A 16,669-nucleotide genomic window follows, 5' to 3' on the forward strand; every position below is an offset into this window, starting at 1 on the left:
AATGTTGATGCTCAAATTAAGAGGAAAAAAATCATGCTTGACAAGTCAATCCCTCAACCAGACAACACTCAGGTTCACAATAATACTGACTTGCCTGCTGTGCATTTTACTCGCCCAAGTTCTCATGATACTGGTCGTAGAAGGGTATCTGGCACCAATCTGCTGAATCCTCTATCAAGTCTCAATCAACCAGGTCTTAATTTTTTTACATCCGATCAGCTTCAAACCAAGCTCGATGTGGCTTCTACTGTTGCAAACAAGGGAGGAAAAAAGGCAAAAAAAATTCCAGATATCTCACCTCTAACCAAGCATACTCCCAATTCTCCTGTTCATAAAAAGAGAGGAACAAATACATCCAAAATAACGTTGGATTCTGGTCAAAATCAGCACAATGTGGAATCTTCTCAAACTTCCAACACTCAATGGACATCAAATAACGAGCCTGCAAAATTTACATCATTGCTAGATTCTATTCGAAAGTCTGCTGCACATACCAATCCCAATTATAGAAACAATAAATCAGATCAATTTGATCAAGGACAAACTTCAGCTCAACATACACCAGTTGTTGTTTTAGAACCTCAGGTTCAAAAGAAACACTAACGAATTCAAACAGATGCTGAATACTTTTCTGCTATGTCAATCAATATTCCACCAACATCTCCGGAAGAACAAGATGAAGATGAAAGTTCATATGATAATGACTCTATTCAATCTGACGATACACGGTCAGATAGCAACAGTGATGAAGAGAATGAGGATATTGATGAGGATTATATGCAGGGTATGTGGTTTTTGTATAGTATCCATGTAATTTTTAAATAATTGTCTATTTACATTCATTACTAACAGGTTCTCTGTCTGTAATGGTTGAACTGTACTTTCAGTCTACGGTGATATAGGTTATCCTACATGGGAATGTTCAAAATGTGGAGCCTTAATGTGGTATCAAGAAAGAAAAGAGAAATCAAGGAATACCTCAATCCCCAAATTCCAATTATGTTGTGGTAATGGAAAGGTACAACTTCCTTTGTTAGAACAACCTCCACAACTTCTTCAGGATCTATTATTTCAAAATCAAACTAAAGCTAGCAAGAATTATCAGGCAAATGCTAGAACATACAATGCGATGTTTTCATTTACATCTCCGGGTATGAACTTAGACCAAACCACCAACAAAGGGGGAGGTCCACCTACACTAAGGTTACAAGGACAAGTTTGTCACAGGATTGGCAGTATGTTACCACTACCAGGTGTACGTCCTAAGTTTGCTCAACTTTATATATATGACACGGACAATGAGATTGCAAACAGGATGGATAGTTTCAGGTAAACACCGACACACATTTTTATTATTTGAGTTGCAAATTAGAAGTATGCAAATGTTATCTTTATAACTTATCTTCATCTAATTAAAACAGGGACAACAAGAATATTGATGAGAACTTAGTCCGACAGTTTAAAGAAATGGTTGATGAGAATAATGTTCATGCCAAGGCATTCAGAATGGCCAGGGATCTGTTCAAGAATGGTCCTGTTCAAGATGTCAGATTGAAGCTTCTCTCAGATAGAAACACAGATGGTCGAGTTTACAACAAACCAACCGTTTCAGAGGTAGCTGCACTCATTGTGGGCGATATTGACTCTGCAGCCAGGAGAGATATTATTATGCAAAGCCAATCTGGGAATTTGCAAAGAATAGATGAATTTCATGCAAGTTATCTAGCCTACCAATATCCATTACTTTTTCCTTATGGTGAGGATGGATACCGACCAGACATTTTGCATCGCTACAGAGAAGATATTGTTGTCACAAGCAAGAACAGATTAACAATTAAAGCTTGGTGTTTATTTCGATTACAAGGTCGATTGAATGAGCCGATGACTTTGCTATGTTCTAGGAGACTTTTTCAACAATTTTTGGTCGATTGTTATGCAATGATGGAGTCAGAAAGACTGAATTGGCTCAGGAGGAATCAATCAAAGTTGAGAGTTGGCAAATATAGGCAACTAAGTGATTCAAATAATGCCAACAACCAAAACCAACCTACAATTCAAGGAAAAAGAGTTGTTTTACCATCAACCTTTGTAGGAAGCAAAAGATACATGGATCAATTGTATTTTGATGGTATGGCCATTTCTTCTGTTGTTGGATTTCCTGATTTGTTTATAACATTTACATGCAACCCAAACTGGCCGGAGATCACCAGGGAATTGAAAAAGAACAATTTGAAGCCACATGATCGGCCAGATATCATTTCAAGGGTATTTAAAATAAAGTTTGATGAGCTAATGAAAGACCTTACCAAAAGACATGTTCTTGGGAAAGTCTTAGCATGTAAGTATTATATACTAAGCCGAATCCACTTCTAACGATACAATTCAATTGTTCATTCCTTTGTATGCATATTAATTAGCTTCCTTATTTTCAACAGATATGTATACAATTGAATTTCAAAAAAGAGGCTTACCACATGCCCACATTTTGATTTTCCTACAACCATCAAACAAGTATCCAAAACCAGAGGATATTGACAAAATCATATCTGCCGAAATCCCAAATCCAGCAAGGCATGTTGAGTTATACAACTTGGTAAAGAGTCACATGATGCATGGTCCATGTGGTCTTGCTAGATTATCATCACCCTGCATGAAAAATAATAAATGTTCAAAATACTTTCCAAAAAAGTTTATTGAACGTACTGTTGTTGATCAAGATGGTTATCCAATTTACAAGAGAAGTGCTAAAAGTCATACTATTGTCAAAAATGGTATTACATTAGACAATCGACATGTTGTTCCATATAACACAAGATTGTTATTGAAATATCAGGCTCATATCAACATGGAATGGTGTAATCAGAGCACTTCCATAAAGTACTTATTCAAATATATCCACAAGGGGTATGATCGAATAACAGCAAGACTTCTTCCATCAGGAAACCATACCAGATTATTACAACAGCCTATAGATGAGATTAAACAGTATCTAGACTGTAGGTATATCTCTCCAAGTGAAGCATGTTGGCGAATGTTCTCCTTCTCTATTCATGGCCGAAAACCAGCTGTTGAACGCATGTTTTTCCATTTAGTTGGAGAAAAAGTCATTTACTTCACTGATCATTCTAGCATGGAGAATGTACTTGAGAAAGCAAGTGTCACCGAGTCAATGTTTACAGCTTGGCTACAAGCAAACAAGGATTATGAGGCAGCAAGACTACTCACATACGCACAATTTGTAACCAGATTTGTGTATAAAAAAAAGGATAGAGTTTGGAAACCAAGGAAAAGGGGTTTCACTATTGGGAGACTGATATGGGTTCCCCCAACAACTGGAGATTGTTCTTTCTGAGGTTAATGTTAACTGCTGTTAAAGGACCTAGATCGTATGAGGAAATACGTAAAGTAGGTGATATGCAATACATGAGTTTCAGAGATGCTTGTTTTGCTATGGGGTTCCTTGATGATGACAAAGAATTCATTGGAGCCATTAGAGAAGCATTTCAATGGCGATCGGGTTATTTCTTAAGAAGGTTATTTGTTGTTATGCTACTCTCTGGCACAATGAATAGACCAAGACATGTATGGCACAACACTGTCCAATGGTTGTCTGACGGGATATTGCACAATCAACGTGTTCTAACAAACAATAAAGGCATGTTGCATAATATCCCAATACTCTCATCATGGTCTATATTAATGTTGGCATATTTTCTTTAAATTCATTAATTTTCTTCAATTCTATGGTCAACAGATTTACTCCTCACTGAAGAGGAACTCCAAAATTATACTTTTCTTGATATTGAGAAGTTAATGCAATCAAGTAGGAGGACATTGAAAGATTTTCCTTCTATACCTTATCCAAAAGGATATATTCTCGAACAATTGGGCAATAGGCTGATTTTAGATGAGCGTAGTTATGACACTGCAAGCCTAAAAATTGAGTTCCAGCAATTGTTTTCCTCACTTACAGGTACAAATAATTCTCCTAATATTCCTTCACTAAAGTTCCTACTATCAATAGACAATAATGTTGCTCATGTCCAAATTATTTATAATGTTCCTATTTTCCTTTCCAATATTTTACAAGATGAACAAAGAATTATATATGACAAGATCATGCTGTCTGTTACAAATCAAAAAAGAGGAGTTTTCTTTTTGCATGGTTATGGAGGTACAGACAAAACTTTTATGTGGCGTACACTTGCAAGTGCTTTAAGGTCTCAACATGAAATTGTTTTAACAGTCGCCACCAGTGGTATTGCATCTCTACTTTTACCTGGAGGCCGAACTGCACATTCTAAGTTTAAAATGCATGTGCCCACTTTAGATAACTCTACCTGCAACATTGATTATGACAGTGATCTGGCTGAACTTTTACGGCAGACAAAGTTAATCATTTGGGATGAAGCACCAATGGCCCATAGATATACCTTTGAATGTCTAGACAGAACTTTGAAAGACATTATGAGTGAAGAAGACAAACCTTGTACAACTATTTTTGGGGGAAAGGTCGTTGTTTTTGGAGGAGATTTTAGACAAATACTACCGGTTATACCCAGAGGTGATCGATCTGATATAGTACATGCTTCAATCAATTCTTCATATATCTGGGATCATTGTCAGGTTCTTACCTTGACAAAAAACATGAGATTGAAGCAAGGTTCTGATGATCAGGAAAACCAAGAAGTATCTAAGTTTTCAGAATGGCTTCTGAAGGTTGGTGAGGGAAAGATTTGCGAACCAAATGATGGCTATGCTGAAATCCCCATCCCATCCGAAATGTTGATCACTAATTATGTTGATCCAATTCTTGCCATTATAGAGAGCACTTATCCTAATTTTTTGGAACAGTTCAGTTCTTATGAATACTTGAAAAGCATAGCAATATTGGCATCAACGATTGAAGTGGTTGATCAAATCAACGACCATGTCCTTAGTCTAATGCCAGGTAAACTACACCTAATTAATATGGTTCTAACATTATACGTATCTATTTTTATATTAATTCTGTTATATGTTAAAGCAATCATATCTACAACTACTTATTATGGTTACTAACATTACACTTATATATTTTTATTTTAATTCTGGTCTATACTATATTAAATATATAGGTGATGAAAGAATTTATTTCAGTGCCAACTCAGTTGATAGATCAGAGATTCATGATAACAATATTGTTGATGTGCTTACACCGGAATTATTAAGTACACTACGCACTTCAGGGCTACCAAACCATCAAATCAAATTGAAAGTTGGTTGCCCTATTATGCTACTTAGGAATATAGACCAATCTGAAGGGTTGTGCAATGGAACAAGATTGATTGTCACAAAAATGGCCAACCATGTTTTAGAAGCTAAAATAATGGGTGGCAAACATCATGGTAATATTATTTATATCCCAAGGATGGACATGTCACCTTCACAGTCTCCTTGGCCTTTCAAATTGACTAGAAGACAATTCCCAATTGTTGTTTCTTATGCAATGACAATTAACAAATCACAAGGTCAGTCATTGGATTGGGTTGGATTATATTTACCAAAGGATGTTTTTAGCCATGGTCAGATCTACGTTGCAATTTCTTGAGTCACAAGCAAAAAGGGTATTAAAATTCTAATTCATGATGATAATAAGTTGCCAAAGAACACCACGACTAATGTGGTATACAAAGAAGTTTTTGGAAATGTTTGTTAGGTAAGTATTATACGAACTGTTCTTTTTTGTTTATCAAATCATTATATAACCATTTTCATCGTCTTAACTTACAGTCTGAATTTGACAACATCTGCAGGATTCAAGTGACCAACTGTAGTAGCATTGCAACCGTTTTGAGGTTCAACCTGAAATTGTTCAACATTGCAAACTGTTAACCTTTATACAAACCTGTTTTCATTTTATGTTTAGTAACCTTCAGATTTTAACTCATGTTTGCAACAACTTTAATGCACTTAATTTATTGACCTTTTATTTATATATCTATTACGCATTCCTATGAATTTGTTTTTAAACTCATGGCTTCATTTATGCCTGTGGCCATAAGAGCTTAACCCAACTAATTGTTAATCAAAAACTTCTGGATCTAATTATGCAGAAATATATAGCTTACTCAGGATCTAATGTTTCATTGCAACCTACACATGCGTTTAATCAGGTTTCATTCACCACAACATACTTACATAATATTGAATGAACAAATTATTGTCTTATTACCTGCATGACGAACACATCACAGATCTGCACCACCTTCAACTTCATCAATGATTCGGTTTATACATGCAATAATTGATAGTGGTTTATGTATCATCATGTTAGTTGCTTAAATAAGATGATAAAAGATAGTTCAACTACAAATTTTTTTTTTGGGGACTATAAACGATACATGTGTAGTGGAAAGGGACAAAACCAAATAAAGTCATGCATGTGCTAAGTAAAGTGATAAATGTGCTTTTTGAATACAACAACTACTTAGATCAAATCAATTTAAGATTCTCTCTATACAGTCAACACACAAATTATTGTCTTTATTATTGTCCTTTATAAGATAGAATTTGTTGCACCCACTCCTTTTCACAATAATAACATTATACATTATGTAACATTCGGTCAATAATTAATTCATAATTTTCTTATATGAATTCACCTGTTTACATGATTTAATTATATCTTTTGTATTTTTAGATATATATATATATATATATATATATATATATATATATATATCAACATGAACTACTATAATCTGATATACAATATTGCTAACGAATACCTTCAGTCACAAGTTATGAAGCCTGTTCTATAATCTTAATTCTACCCATAATTCATTACATGTCTTATAATGTATCAACATTTATTAATGCTATGGAAGACTATTATTTTATTTAATTTATTATTTCATTAACTTATACTATATAGGCAAATTAATGTTCACAATTAAATACATGATTCACAGTATCAAGTTTAATAAAACTATTGACTAAAAATAAGTGTAGAATCTCGAGATTGTTATGCTTGTGCACTAAATAGTTGAGATTCCTGCAAAAGCATTATATTCCTGCTAATCTTTTTTACACGCTACACGTTATATAAAACAACAATTTTGGGAGATGCTACACGTTATGGTCCACGGACTACTACCTTTGAAAATATTTCAAACCAACCACTTTTACAACATGCATGTTACATTGCGTGGTATTTAGGTCTTTCTGCTATAATAATATGCCAACATAAATAACCTTTCCCATAACATATGCTTATTCATCCTCTTCTTACAACATCATCATATATTGTTACACAAACTTCAATCACAACTATGTCTATCAAACTTCTGCTCCAAAAGGATCCAATGTTTACCTTTTCAGTCATTAAATTGGCATTTCAGGTTAGCTTTTGTGTTGTAATATGGATGTTTTTTATCATTTTTGTTAACATTATGTATTATCAGTTTTTAAAGCCAACTTCCATTTATCATTAGTCGCATGCAGAAATTGATCCCACTGTTTTAGAAAAGTTTGATAACAATGTCAGAGATCAATGGAACATTATCAATGAAGATGGTGGTGTCCATCCAATGATATTTGATGCTAATGTCTTTAATCCAACATTGTCCTACGGTTGGACACAACTTCAAAAATATAACAAATTTCATGACAATGTTGAAGTTGTTTTTGGATACTATGGTAACAATCTATTTGGGGTGGTCATGTTCAGAGAAGTTGGTTGTTGTACGGAAATTCCAAGTTTTCATAGTCGTAGTCTAAAGGGAGATGAAACAAAGACTTTTGACATCAAACTCACCTACAACGACTTCACATCTGAAATAGTGGTATGTTTTTTATACTTAATTCCCTTATCATTTTGCTACTAAATTTTTAATTCTTTTTTTTGTCTACATGTGTTATTTAATTCAGATTTTGCCACATGATTTTGGTACGTTTGTGAGGCAAAATTTGTTGCACACCATTAGACTATGCTGTGATGATGGGAAGAACCACCTCTTCCATTTCTTTTTGAGGAATGATTCAAATTTCACTACTACCTTGGGACTAAAGTGGATGGATTTTCGCAAGACCAATTACTACCAACCTGGACAAACAATTAGATTCAAATTCTGCATTTCCAATACAAAAATGTGTCACGTTTTCCCTGTTGCTATGTAATTCGAACTTTAGATTTGTAATATTTTCCATATTTCTACTATTTCCATTGCTGCTACTTATTGTATGACTTAAATAGTTTTATCTATATATTTTTATTATGTGTCATATTGTTTTTCATATTGTCAGTTTTAATCTCTCATGATTCTCTACATTTATTATTAATCAAATCATGATACACAGATTATACACACTATAGATCTGTATGTATCTTATATATAGGGGGGTTTTAATTAAGGATATTTAAAATGAACTATCAATAGACCCATATATATTATTATGCTCAAACCATTATATTTAAATGGATCATATCATCCGAACCAATTCAGGTTTACATGTCGTTGTGCATGATTGGGTTTAAATTTTCCAAAACATCATTTTCAAATATATTACGCCGATATAGCAGACAACAGGAACTCAATTTAGGTTACCTTTTCTAAATTTCAAATAATCTAAACTATTTTTACAAATCAATTTATACAAACTTATATGTGGTGGTTCCTATCAGCCTAACTTATTTATTTTCAATTCTATTTTATATAATGAATAAATGGAACTGATAGATTCTACATAGGTTGTTGATGGCACATTTTTTCTCTGACCCTCACCCTCAATTACACATTTTTTCTCAAATTACCATCAACAATATATATTACCACACTGGACTTTATTAATTTCAATGAAGTTTTTTATATTTATCCGTATGTTTTTTAAACATTTTACTTTAACATAATAATCCCTCCGTCCCGCAATAGATGAAACATTTGAAAATGTGTAATTTTGACCTAAATTGCTTTGATCATCTTTTTCTACTAATGTACAAAAATAAATCATATCATATAAGATGTCGTTAGATTTGTTTCGATGAGTATTTTCAAAATATCAAATCTTCGTATTTTTTTCTAATGTATTATTCAAGATATTTAAACTCAAAATTATGCATTCACATGTGTAATAATGTGAACTATGTCAAGTATTAAAAGATGTAGGAAGTATGAAGTTTAATCACAGTATATGTGTACAAATTTCAATTAAGCATTAGTCTAATTTCAATATTAATTAATATTGTGTACATTCCTACATGTTCAAAATCAAGTCAAAGTATATGTCATCATTGCTTTATGTTTGGCAACTACACGACAACACTACATACAACAAAACCAATGTTCATTTGTTCCCCACCAATACAAATTTCAACTGCCCAATGATTCACGCTACATTACAGATTTATGCGAATCTAATTATTCAAATACTCAAAACTGAATAAAAAAATTATTGCACCAACTTGTGAAGCATGTGGGAGCATCGATAGAAGAATATTCCCAACCAAGACACAAGACTTTTTTTATATAAACAAATTTAACACTAATGTGGTAGTGCATATTGAATATAAATACTCATCCTTATCCTCAATAATTGCAAAAACCAGATAGACTACCACATTGTAGTAATTCCATCATGAACACCAACAGACCTTATTTCATCACTGTATGCCAGAAAGATCAAGTATTTGTTTCATCCATTTCCATTTTATGACTTTCTATAATTCACCCCAATATTTATTACTATATACCTTGTGCAGATCATTGCAGAGTTAGATCCAATTTTTATTGCAGAATTTTACAACGAATTAGATGAACAATGGCTCTTGGTTGATGAAAATGGAAATCAACACATTGTTGAATTTAACCAATGTCTAACAATGCCTCATCTTACTACTAGTTGGGGACCATTAGGAAATTACTATCAAATAATCAATTATGGGCTCATTTCCTTTACATATTTAGGGGAAAGCAAGTTTCAGATACATATCTTCCATGGTCCAATCCAAACAAATGAATTCCCACGATTTCATCGATCAACAACTTCTATCGCCCGCAACCCAATTTTTGTGGTTTTTATGCCAGATATTGATGCATTTGATACAAAATTGGTTAGTACATGTAAATATATTTATGTTTTAAAACTTGTCCCCATCCGCCCCATTATCATGTCTAATTGTATCTTCTATACACTTTTTTACAAATATGATCTCACGTCAAATTACCTTTTATTTATGTACTTTCAGATATTACCACCTGACTTTGGATCATTCTTGAAAAGGAAAAACCACACTCACTTAAGATTATGTGGATCATCAAATACTATAACTACTTGCAAATTGTATTTCACAGCTAATGAACATCAAACAGAAACTATTGTTAAGATCGGCCGAAGCTGGACTACATTTATGCTAAACAATAATATATATCCTAATGATATATTGGAATTCAAATGTGACTCAATCATAGCAACCAACATTGTGATTGTATTAAAGTATGATGAAAGTTTAAGACACCATTTTTAATTGTTATGTATTGTTGTGATATTTCCTTATATTATATTCAAATATCAATATAAATACACTATTATCATCAAACAGAGTTGTCATTCATTTACCACGATGGGATAGATCTTAAATTATACATTTAATTATTCATACTTAACCCTGCCGAATTTCTTTCAAACCTCTACTGTCGTGTTGTACCAAACACAGTTCAGATTCGATTCTTTTATTTCCCATGCGAAGACTGGGCATCAGCTTTTAAATATATACCACAACCATATATTGTCTAATACACTACACATACTTTATCAAACTTTCATTCCACTTAGTAAGTCTACTTAATATTCAATTGCAAAGATGGCATACTTGATTAGTATATTTTGCATTAAGTACTACTTGTACAAGCCTTAATAACACGATGGGATGGATCAACCATACGCTTGAAATTTTTGAGCTATTACAACAAGCTTATCTAATAACTACATGTACAATCCATTAAAAAACGATGGGATGGTTCAAACATAGGCTTAGAAACTGTGAGATATTACATCAAGCTTATCTATTTACCTCTACTGCCGAGCTACACAAATTAGAGCTGCGATTATGGTTTCGATAATAAGTAAAGTTTTTGTAAACCATACATGAATTGCGCTCAGCTTTAATAACCTGCACAACATAAATGAATAAGTGAAGTAATATGGACTATTACTATATATACATCTTTTTGTTACACAATATCTACTACTTCACTTCATAATTTTATCTAATTATAACTAAGACGAACACATAATGGCAGCACAACAAATTATGATTGAGAAGGGGCCGCTACAATACTTTTCAGCAATTAAACTAGCCTTCCAGGTTTTAATCTTTTATTATCTTGCACACTATATCATATATTTGAAATCACAGTTTGTATTTTACATGGACTTTTGATATTACTATGGATCATGGAATATTGATATTAACTATTATGACATACAGCCAAATGCAGAAGTAGACCCAATGTTTATAGAGAAGTTTACTTCAGATTTCATCAATCAGTGGAACATTGTCATTGAAGATGGATCTATTTTGCTTCTTGCTTTAAAAAAAAACTTCTACAATCCAACATTAACAAATGGTTGGAATGCACTACAACAACACTACCATTTACCCAGTAATGTTGAAGTCATTTTTGCTTATTATGGAATGAATCTATTCAAATTAGCAATGTTTACTGAAGTATTTTCTCCAACTCAAATTCCAATTTTCCACAGCCGTAGTTTAATCGAAAATGAAATTAAGTTTTTTGATATGAAGCTATGGAGCAATGACTTAAAAAACACAAACTTGGTAAAGTCAACTATAGTTCTACTACTATATATATTACTACCTCATTTTTTTTAATCCAACCTTTTTTTCCTTTATTATATTATTCATTTTATTCCTTTTTCAATGCAGAGACTACCAAGGGGCTTTGCTAATTTCCTCAAATTCAACGTATGCAACAATATCATTTTCTGTGGAGACAATGGAGAAAATCAATCTTTCAATCTCATTTTATTACAATGATGGAAAAAATTCTACACATATAGGGCCTATGTGGAATTTTTTTTTGCCAAAACAATGCATTTCTACCCGGATGCACTGTTAGGTTCAAATTTTCTATATATAATTGTTATGTTTGTCATGTATTTTGTGTAAAATAGGTATTCTGTCATACCTATTATGTTATAAACTTATGTTAGTTCTGTTTGATGTTAGTTATGTTTCTTAGTTATGCCATAGCTATTATGTTATAAACTTATGTTAGTTTTGTTAGTAATGTCATAGGTATTATGTTTGAAGTTATGTACTAAATATTATGAACTACTTTGCCTACTTTACTTAATTTAATTTACTGATTGATATCTAAATACAAAATTCCACCTCTCTACCATTTTTTTAACAATTCAATGATAATAAGTCCTCGTGAGCTTAACTAAGTTGGTTGCGACAATGTCATGAAATATGTAATGTCCGGGGTTCAAACCCCGACCATTACCAACAAAATTTAATGACAATATACAAAATTCATTTTCAATCCAATCAAATGTTAATTAATTTTTTAGTCCCTATCAATATTAACAGTTTGGTTTTTAATCCCTATAAAATCAAATATTGTTTAAACAACAAACCGTTACTGTACCCGTGCGTTAGCACGGGTATGTTACTAGTTATATTTTATATTAATAGTCATATAATTTTTGAGGTGTAATAGTTATATTAATATACATATATACATTATTTAATTTTTTTTTTGAAAGATATACACATTATTTAATTATAAATATAAATGCATATATTTTTTTTAGGGGATGAATGTGTATATTTATTGACATATACATACAGACATTTCATATTATACTAGTTTAGAGACCCGGCGTTGCCCGGGTTAGATATTAAATAGTAAGTTTTATAAGTTTTTGTGCACGAATACACATGTAAGTATATTAGATTGAATTTATTTAAATTTACAATTATAATAATATCTTAAAAATATATATAAATGATGAGATGAATGTCTAATGCAAGAATAAAAAGTGTAATAAAATCAATAATGAATTAGTCCAAGTAGTAAGAGTTTTGGGTCCCTTTAAACATGTGGTCATAGGTTTGTTTCGTGGCTCATGCGTATGAGAGAAAAAAATCGATTGAAAGAGAATAAAATTGGTGTTTGGTAAACCTGAAAAAGGAAAAATGTTAGATGAAAAGAAGGTTTGGAGTTTCTGCTTGTGCTCAAAATATGTAAATATGTGATTAACAAAATTTATTTATAATTAAAATTTGCAATAGAATATGCCGCTAAAAGATAACATAATAACTAATCGAACCTTTTTTTTTTTATCAAAAATAAAAACTAATCAAACCCTTTTTTCCTCAAACATAAAAACTAATTGAATGATACAGTGCTAAAAGATTAGTAATAACTAATTGAAGTTTCTTTTCCTAAAAACAAATAAACAAATTGAAGTCTTTTAATCATAAAATAAGATCATACATGTAAACTTTGTTGAAAGTATTATGTGTAGTTTGTTGAGATATTTCTGCAACATAAAATATTAGAAATTCAAAAAAATTTTAAAGAAAATAATGAGTGGATAAGATCAAAATGTTGTTGAGATATCTATGTTAAATAAAATATTGGTTTTTAAAAATAGAAAAAATAATAGAAATATTGAGAATGAATGTGGAAATGACACGTGGCATAAAAAAACCTTACTTTATATATATACTATTGATAAGAATATTTTTCTCTCACCTTCATATTATATTTTATTTTACTCAAGGGCATGTATGTCATTTTATAAATATACTTCTTTCTTTCCTCTCACTTTCTATGCACTTTCACTTCAACCAAACAACCATAAAATCATATCACTTTCCACTCACATTCCACTCACTTTCATTCCTTGAACATTCTTTCCTCATACCTTATTTCCTTTCACTTTCTCTTCTCATCCAAACAGACCCTAAGAGTACTGGTAAGGTTAGCTGCATATAATTGAATAGTTAGAAGAAGAAAAAAAATCATACTTTAAGCATTCAATTTACGTATTTTAACTGAATCGTGTTTGGTTTCAATCTTGCATCTCTACTTAAGATGTTCACTTCATTTTTCTTGCTATAAAAAATTGGTCTTTCACTTCATTTTTGCTGCAATCTTGCATCTCTACTTAAGATGTTCATGCTACTATTAGATCACATTGATTCAGATAAAATTGAAAGAGAAGGAAATGATCAATGCATTGAACTGGTCATCAAGAGTGAAAGTTATGTTTACATGATTGCAAGTTCTTACTTATTCTTCATTTTTGATTGAAGTTGTTTTGAAATGAGATTTTTGAAAGTCTATCAAATGTGATTTGTTTTTAACTATGATTGTGCACATGTATTGGTGTCCAGACTTTGTTTAAGGTATGGCGCGCTTATCTGAAACCAAATGTTTTTAACTAGGGAAATGTTAACTAGTGCCCCAACTAGTGCCCCTGGGGCACTAGTTAAGGATTTAGGCGGCATTATAGTGCAATTAGGTGGCAATTATCTTGCTTTAATATATTAAGGATAAGGATTAAGGATAAGGATAAGGATCGGTGTTCGGATTGAAGGGAGGGAAATGCTTGATTTTACTTCATAGTTTCAACTTTTTAACAAGGTAAGGGATTATTTTGTCAAAAAAAAAAGAAAAAAAAACAAGGTAAGGGATTGTTAGTTTTGTCACAATTTGAATATTGTTAATATTTTCTTTCATGCAAGCATTGGTAGATATTACATTTCTTTATGCATAATGTTAGGTTGGGTCATTTTTTTTTTCCCAACTGTTAATTCTAAGAGTGTCACAGTGGCATTGGATATGATCTTTCTCTTGAATTTGCAGGTATTATTGACTCATCTAACAATATAAAAAAAGGACATTGTATTTATTTTATAGAAAAAGTGAAGGAGCCAAGAAACTAATAGAATGCATTTATCAAATAGCACATATTCTTCATAAGGATGCCAAGTAGTAAGAAAGGCTATATGAACCGAGAATGATTGCAATTTATGTTGAAATATATTAAGTTTTCATGTACTTCAAATGTCATCCCACTGGAATATTACTTGATCGTGTTTGCTAATAGCACAATAAAAACAAACATGAATGTTAATAATTTGGTAATAATCAAGAATTTTTAAAATTTTATCACATCAACGTTCTTAAGTATATATATATATATATATATATATATATATATATATATATATATATATATATATATATATATATATATATATATTGCAGATATAAGCATATAAAATCATCAACAAGTTTGATACAAATATTTAACAGTGTTTTGAATGTAATAATCAAGTAATTTAATAGAAAAACTACATTAACGTTGATATTTTAAAAAAAATCATGAGTTTTAGAAAATTTATCATATAAACTTTCTCAAATTGGTACGTAAAAATTTGCTTCCGCAAATAGAAACAAATAAAATTTGCAACTGGTGCGGTGCATAAAAGTTTGTTTTTGCAAATATACGAAAATTGAATTTGTAAAAGACACAGTTCAAATATTTAACAAATTTTTGCATATAAAAAAATATTTTAAAAAAAACATTACATTAATTTTCATTGAATATTAATATCTTTAGGTATTTCACAACATGTTTAATGTTATATTTTTTATATAACTACCACATTGTAACGCGACCTGTGCGAATGCACGGGTCTTTTACTAATTTTATTAAAAGAAAGTGACCGGCAAATGATAGGAGTCCCAGTGGGGTGCCAACCTTGTTGGGATGTCTCTGGGTTCCTTGATGTCTAATCTACTTCTTGCCTTACCAAAAAAAGAGGTAAATTGTTTATTACTCACTCAATGTTATAGGGTCTGTTTGTTATAGTTTTTTTAAAAATAGATTTTATAGTGTAATATTTTTGCTATAATTTTTTTAACAAGAATTTTTTAAAAGTAAGTTTAAAATGAAAAATTTGTTTGAATAACTTATCTCAAAATGTCATTATAAGTATTTCATCATTTTACTATAATTTTTTTATACTAAAGTTTTGTAAAAACCTCTAAAAAAAAGATATTTCCAATAGATTTTTATAAAAATCAGTTTTTTTTTTAAGATTTTCTTTTACAATGTGACTTTTACTATGTAAGATCTCTAACAATAAATATTTAAGTTAGTGAGTGTCAAAATCACTTTTTTAAAAAATGAGTTTGAAATTAATTCTACTATTTTTGAGTAAATTTAAAAAAAAATGTTTTTGGAAAAAAAAAACTATTTTTTTTTTAAAATCTATAACAAACGGGCCAAAGGTGACAACCATTACAGACGATAGTAATTACTAACCCTACTCGTAAAACTACTAACCCTAACCCTAAATCTATTAACCCTATTTTATGGAATTATGTTTTATGAAAGTTGAGTTTTATTTATGAAATTAATATTTTTAATCATTTTTTGTTTATTTAATTATTATTTTTTATAGTGTACAGATTAATACATTAGCGCGTACCGCGAATCAAAATAGCGTACCGACTATGTATACCCCCACGTACTCGATTCTTTGAAGGTTGCACACCGCGTACCCGAACCCGTACCACGTACCGAAACGAACCACAAATTATGTGACTATGATCATAACCATTTGTTTTTATATAAATCATGT

The 16,669-nt window shown here is 31.2% G+C and overlaps 1 protein-coding gene and 1 pseudogene across 1 annotated transcript; both read left to right on the forward strand.

The window, feature by feature from the left end:
• The first annotated feature begins 1,114 nt into the window (after positions 1-1,114).
• LOC146905189 (uncharacterized) lies at positions 1,115-5,965 on the forward strand (annotated as a pseudogene).
• Positions 5,966-7,273: 1,308 nt separating this feature from the next.
• LOC146905190 (uncharacterized) lies at positions 7,274-8,160 on the forward strand. The gene is made up of 3 exons (XM_085728478.1): positions 7,274-7,382; positions 7,476-7,826; positions 7,912-8,160. Exons 1-3 carry the CDS (start codon positions 7,314-7,316, stop codon positions 8,158-8,160), a joined length of 669 nt encoding a protein of 222 aa, XP_085584604.1. The 5' UTR covers positions 7,274-7,313.
• Positions 8,161-16,669: the final 8,509 nt, after the last annotated feature.

Source organism: Medicago sativa, chromosome 7, assembly GCF_051527215.1.
Source record: "Medicago sativa cultivar Bolivia chromosome 7, Bolivia_mono, whole genome shotgun sequence".
NCBI lineage: Eukaryota > Viridiplantae > Streptophyta > Magnoliopsida > Fabales > Fabaceae > Medicago > Medicago sativa.

Bases quoted from the DNA above. Each gene is read 5' to 3' on its own strand.
- LOC146905190 (XM_085728478.1), top strand. From the start codon at position 7,314: ATGTCTATCAAACTTCTGCTCCAAAAGGATCCAATGTTTACCTTTTCA. The intron at 7,383-7,475 runs GTTAGCTTTTGT...ATTTATCATTAG, and splicing joins TCATTAAATTGGCATTTCAG to TCGCATGCAGAAATTGATCC. The intron at 7,827-7,911 runs GTATGTTTTTTA...TATTTAATTCAG, and splicing joins ACTTCACATCTGAAATAGTG to ATTTTGCCACATGATTTTGG.